This window comes from Chenopodium album, chromosome 20 (assembly GCF_948465745.1).
Source record: "Chenopodium album chromosome 20, dcCheAlbu1.1, whole genome shotgun sequence".
NCBI classification, from domain to species: domain Eukaryota; kingdom Viridiplantae; phylum Streptophyta; class Magnoliopsida; order Caryophyllales; family Amaranthaceae; genus Chenopodium; species Chenopodium album.
Window position 1 is genome coordinate 5,131,954 of NC_137853.1, and position 15,303 is coordinate 5,147,256.

The 15,303-nt window shown below is 33.0% G+C and overlaps 1 protein-coding gene across 2 annotated transcripts; it reads right to left on the minus strand.

Moving 5' to 3' along the window:
- Nucleotides 1–4,653: 4,653 nt before the first annotated feature.
- On the minus strand, nucleotides 4,654–9,018 carry LOC145598874 (auxin response factor 9-like). 2 transcript variants are annotated; one of them, XM_081655273.1, is made up of 15 exons: nucleotides 8,454–9,018; nucleotides 8,233–8,345; nucleotides 8,031–8,126; nucleotides 7,889–7,945; nucleotides 7,555–7,707; nucleotides 7,374–7,458; nucleotides 7,100–7,190; nucleotides 6,851–7,015; nucleotides 6,610–6,723; nucleotides 6,438–6,510; nucleotides 6,203–6,353; nucleotides 6,031–6,083; nucleotides 5,539–5,913; nucleotides 5,264–5,451; nucleotides 4,654–5,168 (listed from the first exon to the last, which is right to left on the minus strand). In XM_081655273.1, the coding sequence occupies exons 1-15, from the start codon at nucleotides 8,509–8,511 to the stop codon at nucleotides 5,030–5,032; spliced, it is 1,911 nt and encodes a 636-aa protein (XP_081511399.1). In that variant the 5' UTR covers nucleotides 8,512–9,018; the 3' UTR covers nucleotides 4,654–5,029. The 2 variants fall into 2 exon arrangements, with proteins under 2 accessions (XP_081511399.1, XP_081511398.1); XM_081655272.1 differs by having other exon boundaries at nucleotides 8,233–8,348.
- Between the last annotated feature and the right edge of the window lie 6,285 nt (nucleotides 9,019–15,303).

Sequence of the window (15,303 nt, forward strand, 5' to 3'; positions counted from 1 at the left end):
CATGATTGACAATGATGAACAATTTTAATTTTGTGATTTTTTTATTATAAGTATAATTTCGAAATTTAATCACAACAAGAAAAGGGCCGTTTTGCGACGGAAATAATTCGTCGCAAACTGGCAAAATTCCGTCGCAAAGTGACTTTGCGACGGATTTCCGTCACAGGCATGGCGTCGCTCGAACTTTCGTAGCAAACAGTCCTTTTGTGACGGAATATCCGTCGCAATTCGTTTTGCGACGGATTTTGCGACGGAAAGGTAGTTGTAGCTGAAAACAACATTTGCGACGAAAATTCCGTAGCAAGAGGAATCATTTTGCGACGGAATATTCCGTCACAAATTTTGCGACGGAATGTATTTCCGTCGCAAAATGGAGTATTTTGCGACGGAATAGTCCGTCACAAATTTTGCGACGGAATTTAATTCCGTCGCAAAATGAAGTTTTTTGCGACGGATTATTTTCCGTCGCATATGTGCGACGGAAAATAATCCGTCGCAAAATACTCCATTTTGCGACGGAAATTCCGTCGCAAAGTTATTGTAATTTTAATTTTTTTTTTTCTTGTATTTTGTTTTTTTTTCCTGGAACCTGTATACCTGCAATCCTGTTTAATTTTTTTGTATTTTGTTTTGTTTTCCTGGAACCTGTATTCATGCAATCCTGTTTAATAAAATACGTGCATTTAAAATAATTTCAGTCAAAAAGTCCACGCCCTAACATAATTCAAATATATACAACACGTAGCCGTAACTACCAAGTACGGTACATGATATAATTTTTAAAACTACAATGTCATCCATATACAAAAATCGAAGTGTTGCTGATTTTTAAAACTACATGATATACTTGCCCCTCCAAAGCAGGTGCCCAACTGTAATGTTGCTGAATATACAAAAAACTCTATTAGTTACATATTCATTTGGTTAAATTTATGACACCTATTATTTATAAGTTAAACTTATACCTTGAACAAGGTGAACCAATGTTCCTTGGTGGGACCTTCAACCTCGCTGTAGTTCTTCCAAGGAGCTTTGTAGTAGCCTTGAATTACATCAGTGACATTCCCCTTTACAGCGTCATTATCAAACCTATGAAACAAGGGTATTTGTATTAGCATTATATGAATAACAAATCAGAATTTGCCCTTTTCATTTAACATCTTACCAGAGCATAGAAGGTTCCAACACCGGCATGTTAGACCCGGTTGAGCTAGGTTGCTCAAGCTGAGTGTCATCCGTATCCATACTCGAACGGTGCACGGTACTCGGCTCCGCCTCTGAATGAGGGGTGGGTACCTGAGTGTCACCCAACCTGGTGGCATCCTCCTAATGTGTATGTCTTGAACGGGTATCTAGGAATAAGAAGATGCAAATGCTTTCAAATCTTAGTGAACATATATAATTAACATACATACCATAATTGTTTAATTTAAACAAGTTTAAAGCAAGTGATGAAACACATATAATTAACACACAATTACCCACATTCAAATAAACATACATACACTAACATGTATTTTTAAATTAACATATATTTTAAACTAATCTAACATATATTTTAAACTAATCTAACATATATTTTAAACTAAACTAACATACATTATAAACTAACTAACATATATTTTAAACTAAAATAACATACATTATAAACTAATCTAACATATATTTTAAACTAAACTAACATACATTAAACTAATTCTAACATTGCAATATATCTTAAAAATTAAACTAATTCTAACATTGCAATATAAATTAAACTACACTACACTAAACACAAGTAATTAAATAATAAAATTTAGTTACAAATTAAATTAAAAAACATAATTAGAAAAAGTTAGGGTTTACATTAAAATTAAATTGAAAACAAAAACAAAGGGGGATAGTGGAATACTCACCGGGATTTGAGGGTGTTGTGGCGGAAATCCGGCTGCCGGAAGGAGGGTGGTGTGGTGGCTGCACACCGCCGGCGAACGGAGGGGCGTGAGTGGGCTTGAACGGAGGGGGTGGCGTGGGTGGGCGTGAGTGCGCGTGAGTGGGAGTGAACGGAGGGGGTGGGCGTTAGTAGGTGTGAGTGGCCGGATTCCGGTCGTTCCGGTGGCGACAGCGGCGGTGAAGTGGCCGGATTTTCTTTCTCTCTCTACGCTTTCCTCTATCTCTCTCTACGCTTTCCTCTTTCTGTTCTTCGTTTTCTTTTTCTCTCTCCTTCAGCGAAACTTCAGTTTTTTTTAAAAAAATTTAAAAACTTTTTGCGACGGAATTTCCGTCGCAGAATCCGTCGCAAAATGTTTTTTTTTTATTTTTTTTTTAATATTGTTTTGCGACGATTATTTCCGTCGCAAACAAACTTTTGCGAGGGAATAAATTCCGTCGCAAACTTTGCGACGGAATTTCCGTCGCAAAAGTTTGTTTCCGTCGCAAAGTTGCGACGGAATTTATTCCCTCGCAAATTAACCCTTTTTGCGACGGAATTGTAGTCCGTTGCAAGGTTTCCGTCGCAAAATGACCTATTTCTTGTAGTGAATTAGTATTTTAAAAATAGATTTTCTAATATAATTACGTATTTCTAAAAAAAATACATGTATTAAAAAGAATACATAATATAAATACAATTTTAATACATTATGGGCATTAAAAATAATTCAAAAAGAAAATCAATATACTAAATATGGGCCAATTAAATTTTGCCACGTAAGCAAATTGTGGTGCCTTTTTTGAAGAATGACATTGTAGAATTTTTAGAGTATACATTGTTTCGTTGTAAAAATGATAGTTTTTATTTATGAGAACACATTTTAGATAGCTAGTGATGATTTTGACTTGTATAGTGGGGTGCAGCCGTGCAAGGCATCCCTTAGTGGGATTGTTGATTCAACGACCCATATAGCATGGCCATGGACGCATGGTTATGTCAGAGCCTCTACGTGAGGTGGAAAGCCTTTTTTTTAATGACAAAAATATTATCTTAAGTACTTGACCTATCTCATTCTTGGACTTGATCAATGAAAATACTTTGATATATAATTTAAACTAATACGAGATAATAGGGTGTTTAATGCCCTTTATTAACTATTAAATTTGCCGTTTAGTATCTTAGAAACAAGGGTGAAATACAACATGGTTAAATAAATCGATATCCATCTCCGCATTGCAAATGATGGTGTAAATAGCACATACATGTCCTTTGCAAAAAAAATAAACAAGTCATTTCAAAAATTCAAAGAAAATATTCATCTTTGATTCCTCGTTGTAAACGTTGTAATAAATAATTGTGAGATTAAAATGGCTTTTATATTATGAATTTGCAATGGATCAAGACCCATTAATTATATTGCAAATCAAGGCCCCTTTTAAATTCCAACTTTAACAATACTCTTGAATTACCATCAAGCTAACAACTGTTTTGGACTTTCTGATAACATAAGCCCATCACAAACCTAATTGTCTTTGTCTTTGTAAGTTACATTCTGCTATCAGCCTATCCTTCTAAAATATCTTGGATGAAAGAAGACCACCTTATCATCTGATCTCTAGTCTAACATCTTATCAATCACAATTTAACACGCTTTATATTCATTTTCTAAAGACAATCTTTAGCCTCCTTCGAAAAATCTAGAACTTATTGGTCAGGACGACAAATAACATGGTGGCAACAAACTACGTACAAGTGCTCGTTTGTTAGTGAGGAAAACAGAATGCAGGGTTACACCTAGAATAAGACTTGTTGCATACACACCGAAACATAAAGTTGTACACACACCCCCCCCCCCCCCCCCCCAAAAAAAATACTTGCATTATCATTTTAGCATAGTACATTAGTATGTGTGTGCGCTTTGATGTTGCATACCATTAGCTTGAAGGAATCTCTGACAGACCATATCCTGAATTCTGAATTGGATAAAACCATATCCTGAAGTGTCTCCTTTAGCCCTCACGATAGATTAATTGGATTTAACTGCTTCCTTTCTAGAAATAGAAGATCCAAATTCTAATAAAGATAGTCTAAGACAGATGATTAGTATGATAGTTAACAAAAACCACTAAGAAGAAATTGACCTATAGCATACTAATGAGAAAAGGATGTAAGAAAGGAAGTCACCATATTTTGCATAAAAGCGGCTAGACTTGACTTCAAAGAAATTGGAAATTCTCTACCCAAAACATATCATTCTCCTATGAAAGGCACAAAGAAAATGAATTTCTCAGCTACTCCCTCTTATCACTTGAAAGGCACAAAGTTTGTCCTTTCGAGTTTGCCCCGACTTTCTCTCAAGTTAGTCCCCTTGACTCCTTGAGGGCTTGAGTTTGCCCTGAGCTACAAATGGTCATAAAGTAACACAATTTATTTCTCTTCCAAGCAACTTTACCCTAATAGGCGGCCGGGGAAGGTAATAATGTAGTCACACTTTCACTACTGCTAAAGCAAGAAAATGACCCAACTTCAGAATTTTTAATACTTGCAAAGTTGCAAGAATCATCCCATGTAGTCCACTAAAACTAGTTGGTCTATATATGGTAGACATATAACAAGAAATAACTCTATTTTGTTTGTATATACCAATAATACCATAAAACTGGTAAAGGCAAAATAAATGACTAAATTGCCACAAGCCAAGTACAGTTATTTACAAACCAAACATAGAAAAGAGAAAGAAAGAACCACTAAAAATGGCTTAACATTTTATATATTCACAACAGTCTAAAAGTCCTAACATTTCTATCTCTCTCTCTCTCTCTTCCCACTAATCATCCTGATGCTTTGAAATTGATTTTTAACACTTGAAAAAAACCCAACTTTAGTAGTTGGCTTTTAGGACTACTACTTAGCCTACCAAGTTTTTATAAAATAACTCCCTAAAAAGTGAGTTGCCAACAAAAAGGAAAAGAATCCTTTTGCTCTAAGCTCACCACATTAGCACTAACAATTTATGAAACAGTTCCCATTTCATCAAAATGAATTAAAAAGACTAAAAAAATAAATAAAAAGATTATCACCCAGAAGGAAGGTACTAAAGTTTTGATTAAGAGCCCCTCAATTCCCAGAAGATTCCATGCTTACAACAGTGCCATCACCTTCTAATGATGACGAGGGCAACTTGCATCCCGCGCTCATTTTCTTCACTTCTTGGCTTGAACAGATATAAAGTTTCTTGGCCATGCTACAGAATTCACTGCACGAAAACAAAAATAAAAATTGAATCAACAAATTTGGAAATAGACAGTTTTTGTTTCAGTTTAATGAGACCGAGGGAGAAAGAAAACTCACAGCCAAGGATCATCGCCAACAAGCATCATATCACCTTCATCGTCTGTGAATACAATTTCCCATTTAACTCTGGGCCGAAGTTGTCCTTTTATATCGAAAAGCTCTTCCAATTCGTTGATAAGCTGATCATAGCTTTCCAACGTTGTCAAATCAACAGCCCGACCAACAGCAACACCTTGCATTTGCACCTATTCCAGCAAATGTAGCCTTATTAGACTAATAAACTAGGAAAATCAGGATCATAGGGTACTATCTTATGCATCACTTGTATATACCTTTGTACGACTTCTAGTAGAGGAACCCTGCTTGCTTGGCATATCTTTGGATGAAGCCAATAGTAGCGTTTGCTTCTTTTCTTGAGAAACCTTTGAAAGATCGGATTTTTGTTCAGATTCAGCAGCTGAGTCTAAGCTGCGCCCCTGTTCCTCTTTGGAGACTCCATTCACATTTGGCTCTTGCACAAAGTTCTCCTCCACAGTTGTCGGTGTGGAAGGTTTCATTAGGTCAATACCAAACAGCCTGTAGCTCGAAGTGGCCTCGGTTTTCTTCCCATTTTCAGTTAGGTCACCACTTGGTTTCGCAGACTGTGGGGTTCCATATCCAGAGAAAACGGACCATGCAGTTGCAGTTTTACAGTCCTCGATTTCTCCCTGATATCGAATTTACATGTAAGATAGAAAAAATATAGCAGTAATCCAAAAGAAATCCAAATGTCGAGATTCTTGATAATAAATATGTTTTATGAAATTCAAAGACTCTAGACTGACCTGAGCGTCATTAATGGGGTTCCAAGGAGTTGAATCATTAACTGACATGGAAGCTGCAATTAAGATGGTGGAAATTAGGAACAAAAGCTGTACAGAAGATTCTAAGCAACACATTAAAAATTTTAAGCTCAAAAGACAAATTTAGGAGTTATGCAGAAAAGGCTTCTCTAACCATTGCCAGGGATTTCAACAGATGGCCGGGGTTTTTTGTTCTTGACAACAGGATCTGCGGCATCTGAAGCAGCAGGATAACCGAAAGGTTCAATCTCCCATGGAGACACCCTATCTGGTCTAGGAATGGATGTGGGTTCGTCCCATTGAACCTAAAAAAGAAGGTCAAAAATAAGTTACTTGACTACAAAGCGTGCAACTTCATAATTGGAAACAGTAAAGGAGGGCTTCTGAACCTTTAATGACCGCCATTTAGAATCCTTCCATTGGGGTGAGAGTTCCTCAACACCAACAATTGTACCTGTAAACCTTTTGAAACCACCGAATTTAAGAAAAGATTAGATTATTTAATGACATCTCTAATCTCAGAAACAAATCTAACTGAAAGGACACGTGACGTTCCAATACCTTCTCTCTGGAGTGTCGTCCCCTTCAAATTTCATCTTAAACCTCATGCCCACTTTATAATCATTGGCAACCGACTGCAAGTATTTGTTCAATCCTACGATGAATTGACTCATCCTGCTTGTTTAAAGATGAACAAAAACTAACTGGTGTCACAAAAATACTATAGTTCTCAACTCCTGACATTGGAAAACAGCAACAGAATTACAATTAATTTACAGTTCATAATTAGTAGTGAAGTTACCTCGGCTTATAATACACCACAAAGTAGGTATTAGTAGTGACAGCATGGGATGCAGTTGCAAGTACTCCGAGGTGCATGCTCTGACTAGAGATCACAGAGGAGGGCATACTGCTCTGTTGACGGGCAACACGTCGTACTCCAACTAGTAATTCACCCTTCTCTCCTCTGAACAGCCAAAGGACGAACATTAATACAAAACCACAGACAATTTGCATACAAAATACTTGTAATTTCGGAACAAGCAATTACCTGAGGAAAACAAAAGAATCACCAGCAACTAATCTCTTTGAAGTCACAAAATGACTCCATCCAGTTGTTAACAAATGCCTTCGAGGTTGGCCTACACGAGTTGAAATGATTGTTGAGAACGTTAGGTGGTTTATAGGCAACCTTATGCATGTGATTAGAACAAGGTAACAAGCAGCTCTACTTTCAACAATTTGGTGTATTTACTAATCTATGAAAATTGAACATTGTTCGATTAATGAATTGAACATAACATTGAACTACAAAATTATCATACCTCTGAAGATATGCTTAAAGCGCCACGGATAGCCATGAAGATCTTCGGCTGCCAACTCTTGAGTTGGAGTTTGTTGTGTCATATCCTAAAAAAAACAAGAAAATTCAATAATCATCAAAAAAAATTAGCAGAACCACAAACTTAAAAATTGAGCAAAGATTAAAGACAAACAAGTATATACCAAAGGAGGAAGGCATTCATTCGCGTGTTTGCGAAGAACGGAGAATCCACCATGGGTGCTGGTGTCGGAGGCAGTCAAGACCTTAGAGAAAGACCGAATCGCCGGCCTCGGTGGCTCGGATGGATATACATCAGGCGTTTGGGGTTCAGTTTGCTACACACAACAATAACAAAATTTCCAAAACAAACCACAATTTCAGGAGAAAATCAAATAAAGCAAACACCCCCAAAAAGAAAATTCAACACAAAAAATAATAAAATCAAAATCAAAATCAAAAGATGCAAAGGCCTTGTCAAAATCAAACAAATTAACAATCATTTTCAAAGAGTCTTACATCTGCTTCTGGCAGTAAAGTTATTTGTGCATACACTTCATCTGTTTCTTTTTCAGCCTACAATTGAACAAACAATTAATTAATTAAAACACTATAATATCCAAAAAAAATTAAAAGATAGCAAAATTCAAAGAATAATTACCAGCAAATGAATGTTCAACACACGACATAAGATCTTAGAATTCAGATTAAACATGTGAATTCTCTGATTTAATTCCTCATTTGTTGAAGCTTCCAACTACAAACAATTTTGCAAACATTCATCAAAATTTACCCAAAAAATAAAATCCTTCAAATCATCAAAAACCCAGAATTTTTTTAAAAAATATGAAAATTACACTCACTTGTTCCATATGACCTTGAGGAAAATAGTAAACTCTCTCATTCACGCGCGGAATTTCGACCAGTGGACCAGCACACGCCCTCCATAGCTCTGGATACAGAACATCACCTCCACCTGCTAAATTATTCACAATTTCACAAAAATTATAAAACCCATTTTATATTAAATTGAAGAAATTCACAGGAATAAAATTAAATTTGGAAAGAATAATAAAATATGTACCTGAATCTCGAACACCAGGAGATAAATTGGGTTGCCCAAATGCCATACTATTTGCCATAATTAATCTTCAAATCTTAAAATCTTAAAATGAGTTGAAAAGGGTAACAAAAAATACAAAGCTTCTGAATCAATCAATAAATACTCAATTTATCACCAATATTATTGTCTGCAATTAAAGCTCCAACCTTTGGAGTTTCGAAACGTTTGTAACTGAAAATCTCTGATGAAAAAACCACCCCAAAAGCTTATAATAGTTATAATCACACTTCTCTACTCCCCGGAAAACTGCTTTATAGCTAAAGAAAACCGCTTAAAAATTCCAGTAAAACCAGCAATTTGTTGTTCAGCTTGTTTGTTGTTTGTTGGTGGTGTTGGAGTTTTTTCTCTCTCTGGTTTATATTTTTAATTTTATGGGTTAGTTTGATTTGATGGGGGAAATGAACGCCGTTACAGAATCCTAAAACCGCTTTACGCGCGTCTTATTATACGCATCCTCTACCCCCGTTTGTTGTTGCCTTTCACCGTGTCATGACTCACTCGGACATCACTTTTTTCTCTCTCCTTATTTTAGGACTAATAAAGTTTTTCATTTTAAATAAAAAATATATATATATATACTAGTATGTCAATTAACCAGATTTTTTAAATAAAAAAGACCTCTAGCGACAATTAATTAAGAAAAAACTAAAAGGTCAATTTTTTTATGGAACGACGCCCAAAATTCGTATTATTCTTGACACTTTTTTGTAGTAATTACTACACAATATACTCGTAGGCTGTGTTTTGTTCACTTAATAAATTTTATCTAAGTTGATCTAAATTTTTAGGAGAAAATATACGTCAAATAGGATCTTATTAGACTTGCATTAATGTATATATTTTTATTTTATTAATATGTGGTTTTCATAATTAAAGATATTTAGTGATAAAAAAAAAATTGCACATCAAGTAATAAAAGTATGTTCGGAATTTATTTTTTTGGTCAGATCTGATGATCAACTAAAACTAATGAACTAATAAGTTCCTGAAATAATAAAGGTGAATTAAACATAGTTTTAACACCATTTTGATGACTTTTAGGTTTGATATCGCATAAATTTATGTAGAATTATAAACTTCAGACTACTACTACGTATATAAAGTATATAAAACAAACGGGATCAAAATTAATGTAAATTCGAGCCATCGGGCAAGGTTGGATCGACTGATTTTGGACTTTGAATGTGCTCATGCAGATTAATTATATGATCGAGTTATTTCTTATTGGATGATGTGTTTATGACAACTTTATATATAGATAGTGCAAAAAAATGATGCAACTAATTATAAGCAGAAATGATAAACAAAATAAAATACAGAATTTTATAGTCTAATAAAAAGAATGATTCCATACTGTTTGTAGGGAAGCATGGGTGCTTTTTATTTTGTACGAATGAGTTTATATAAATGTAAGATTTAGAAATTGCATTATTCGAATTGCTATATTTTGACAAAGTAACAGATTGAAAGACATCTATGGAGAATATATAATTATAATTGATAAGACTTTCAAATACTAAGAGAATATGTGATGACTTACCTTTGCTATATGGAGGAATTCTTCAAGAATATTTTTGTATATGTTTTGTGGAGTATCTTATTGAATGGGATTTGACAGTGATTTAGACCATTGTATATATAGACTTGAAACATCTTAATGATAGAAATAATCTTTCATATTTGGATGATATATTAGTAAATCTTAATAGAAGGTAATGTGAGATTATGGACAACTAATTGCTAGACATATAAGAAATGGTATCATTAATAAATCATTTATTTCCCTTTTAATGTGATTTACACAGCTAATATTTCACACATTATTACACATGGACCCTTTTTAAAAAAATAAAAATGCATTATTGTATGTAAAATATGGAAAGTAAACCTAATTACTATCACTTGAGTAAGGCCCTGTTCACTCCACCCTAAAAAAATAATATTAAGTAAAAATAATTTCAGTCCAGTAAAAATGAGTTCAGTTCAATAAAATTAATTTCAGATCAATAAAAATAAGTTCAGTTCAATAAAATTAATTTCAGATCAATAAAAATAAGTTCAGTTTAGTAACATTCATTTTTCTTAAAGAAGAATTATAATAGAAAATCAGTAAAAATAATTTCAGTTTAATAAAATTAATTTAGGTTCAATAAAAATAATTTAAGTTCAGAAAATATAGTTTTATTTCAATTCTGCAAAAATAAGGTCACGTGAATGGGGCCTTATATGGTATCTATAAAGACTATAAACGATGTGAATTGGGCCCAATTGGTTTAGATAATATCCAATTAAAGGTATTGATGATATGTATATCTGGTAAGAGGTAGTTATGTCACATTGTATCTGTGAAATATGAGGTCACACGCATTTTTTATATTATATATAAATATATACCTTGCACAATAAGGATCCGTTCTGATTTACTGAATTGAGCGTATCTAAGCTGAACTGAACTGAAATTAAGCTGAAAAGAACATACCATAATTCAATAAGCAAAAACCATGTGATGTGAGAACTTATTATGACCTATTATTGCCCTTTGATATGTTCTACTTTAAGGTTTATACATGAATTAGCTCTCTCTTCCATTTCAAATTAATTACGTACAACGATGTATAACAAAAGAGATTGAGTTGTATTTTAATTTAAAACGTTTTTATCAATACTTAGGTAAACCACAATGCCTTCAAATAGTCTAAAAGACTATGTTGGAGAAACTTTTTCTATAGCGAAAACTTATGTTGTTCATACCATGTATCTCGTAATTAGATATGCCACAACATTTTACCATGTATAATTTTAGAATAATTAGATTCGGTCAAAAGATGATATACATTTTTCACTACATCATAAATTAAAGCCAACTGATCACGAGTTTGTCATGAAATCTAGGCATGTATACTGTGACTTTCAATGTTTCAAGTAATACATACACACTAAATTATTAGCCAAATGGAGGCATTATATCCATATTTACCATGTATCACCACGTGTCTATTGATGTGCACCAAACCATGCATAAAGTTCTGTAAATTCGGGCTTAATATTATCACTCGCACATACAGCACACATGTCTGTTGATGTGCACCAAGCCATGCATATAATTCAGTAAGTCTGGGCTTTACATTATCCCTCAAACATACAACACGTGTCTATTGATGTGCGCCAAACCATGTATGAAATTCAGAAAATTTCGGCTTTATATTTTCACTCACACATACAACATGTGTCTATTGATGTGCACCAAGCCATGCACAAAGTTTAGTAATTATGTTTGCGCTTATATTATTATTTACGTTAATTGTTACCCTTTTCTACCTATCACGGTCACATCTAAAGTAACTTATCCATTACCTGAAAAAGATTTACAAATTTGTTGCTATACTTAGCTTAAGTTTAAGCTATAGACATGTCCTTGTTATATAATCCTAGGTAAATCAAGATATATAACATTACATTACAATTCAAATAGTATATGACATGTGGTTAGAGATAGTCACATCTAGAACACACAAATAGTTCAATAATTACAAAAACATTAGTACTAGTACTTCATAATGTGGGGGACCTTGCTTCTTTTTCATATATGATGTGGGCAGGCCGGCAAATTAAAAATAACAACCCAAACTAAAAATTGCAAAAATTGGCAAAACTAATCTAATTTAACTAACCATGGTTAAGTTATTTTTTAACCATGGTTAGATTCTTAAAACGGGATCAAGGGGATGTTGGTGTAATGTTGTGGTAAGGGACAACAAAATCAATTGACGGAGCCGTTAGTTAACAAGTAGGTTGACACATATTGACTGAATAGTAGTGGTAAAAGTTGAAGAAATAAAACGGCGTCGTTTAGGGGCGCGTGACTTAACGGGAAAGTGAAACAACAGTGACGGAAGAGCGTGGGGCTGCCGTTTCCGCTAAGTCTCGTCAATATCACTGTCTGCTTCGCGGCAGGCAACACGGTTGGCTAGAGGAAACCCGGCAGAAAATTTTGGGCCATTTTTTATTTTTGAAAAAATAAAATTTTTTAAAATCTTTTTTATTTTTCAATTTTATGACATGGGAGGAATCTTTGATGATAAAAATACTAAAATATCACAGTAATTTGAATTGTTCAATGAATCAATCAATCAATGCCCTAATTACACGTGTAATGGGTTACTCATCCGTGTTTAAATAAGGGCCTGTTCACATTTACGAAACTGAGCTGAACTGAACTGATTGGAGCTGAACTGAACTGAAATTAAGTAAATGTAAACAGGCCCTAAGTGAAATGTTTTGACTTTTTACACTATTCATCTAATTCATTTTGACTTATTTATACCTAAGAATATATATATATAGTCTTATAGGTACTTATTAGAATCGTTTTAATGAATAATTTATTAATATTAAATTGTTATAATTTTACTTATTGATAACTAAAGATATTATAAGTCAATTCTGTCAAAAAAAAAAAGATATTGTAAGTCAAAGTTTCGTATTGGCTTACGTGCACAAGGAAGACATTTCATTTATTTAACACACGGAGGGAGTATTCGTTTTCTCCCATTTCTCTTAAACGTATTTTCTCCCAATCAAAATAATTAACACAGTCAAATTTGGTTAAATTATCAATGCACTATTTTGGCAGTATAGACTTTGTTCATTCTTCTATAATTTTAATCTATTCATATACACTACCTTGCTTTTAAATTAGTGATAAGATCTTGCTAACAAACTCCCTTGGGACGTTGAATAAGTATTGAAAATATAACCTAAAGTGGTACTTCCTCCGTTTCTTTTTACTTGCAACACAGCCTTGTGGCACGTGTTTTGAGGTCGGGTTTGTGTAATGTAAACAAACAAGTTATTCATTATAATTTTTACAAATGATACTTAACCCTATTCTAATCTTCGTGTAAAAATTATATTGATAAAATCGCTCGTTTATCCTCACTAATCATTTCCTAAAACTGCGTGCCTAAAAGGTGTGTTGCAAGTAAAAAAAAAACAGAGGAAGTATTAATTTGGGAAACCATGACAAAATCACGTGTCGATCAGTATAATTAATGTTCATTTTCATTTAATCTTTCTACTTTTAGTTAGCTTATCTAACGTCGTCGGAGCGTTCATTTAGTTATCTTACTCCCTCTGTTTTATTTTTTAAATGCATCAACCGTATTTGCTATAAATTTTCTTATAGACTAGTGTTATATTATGCAGAGTTTGGTCAAATCAAGCAATAAGTTCATATCAGACCATAATAAATAAGTTCAAACTCGATAAGATAAGCAAAAATAAAGTGTACCGACCAAACATAGCTTGATATGTTAGAAAAATTATAGTCAAATAGCAAATTATTAGATTCATCTCGAAATATAATTAAAATAATAAAAAATTATAATTTTTATTAAAATTTAATTTGAGATTTGAGCGTTACAAAATGTGCATTGACAAGCATAAATTAAAATCAGTAACGATTGATGCGAACAAAATGGAGGAACTATAATAAATATCAGTTAAAAAATGATATTATGAAACTTTACATATTTCATGAAAAAAATGTTTTTAACACAATACTAAAATATTATACTCAAAATTAGTACTCCCTCCGTTTTTTTTATATGCATCACTTTCCTTTTATGGATGTTTTTTTTATATGCATCACTTCTATATTTGGTAAAGTTATACTATACTTTATTATTTCTCTCTCTTACTTTAAACCCCACTCAAATTATTTTATCATTTCTCTCTCTTCTATGTCCCCACTTAAATAATAAAATATCTATTCTCTCTCACATACTTTCTCTTTCATGGTCTCCATCATACTTTAATTATAATAATTTATTAAACCCACTCACAATATTATATTTATCTCCTAAAACTATGTGCATTGTCAAGTGATGCATATAAAAAAAACGGAGGGAGTATATGAATAGTAAAGAAAAGAAATTTATACTTATATATAAAAAAGCGTTCCTAAAAACGTTTATGTGTCACATAAATCTGCACCACATTGTGCCACGTCATCATTTAACTATCATTATGCCATGTCACTTCTAGCATTGCAACATTTATTCCATGTCATTATTAATAAGAAAAAAACATCCCAAAAGGTTTGAACATTGTATCTCATGATTACAAAAACACACACCTTACCATCTGAGCCACGGCCAATTTATGTTCTCTATATACACATAAATAAATATATGTATAAGTCAGCACAAAAAAAAAAAAAAAATATGTAGCCTGAAAAAAATAAATAGAGAGGAATAGCCTCAACAATTCCTAAACAATGGAAATGTAATATCTTCAACAATGGGATTTTGGATTACATTTTGTTTTGAAGTAGTAACTCGGTGCAACGCTCGGGGTACACACTAGTTAAATATTAAAAACGTGTAAACTCTTTTGAGACGAAGGGAATAACATTAATTTTTGTAATTTGAATAAATGTTGTTTGCTTGAACATTAGAATGAAGTTCCCCCTACATACATAGAAAACTCTAATGTAATTTTTTCTATTAAAGGTAATTAATTTTCTAAAAATTGCAATTTTTTTGTTTTTGTCAAGCAAACAATTATTTTTTTATATTTATTTACGTTATCTATGAATTTCTGCCTTCAACTTTTGACAAGCAATAAAAAGTATATTCACAAAGCTAGCTAGAATCTCGGTAGATTTTCATTCTCATTTCTAGGTCAATCAATAAACTTTTTTTTTTAATAACTATTCACTTAGTTTTAGATGGTAGAATATAATGCGACTCAAATATAACCTTATTTATGCATGTATATTTATCCTCACGTAATTCATATTGAATATATT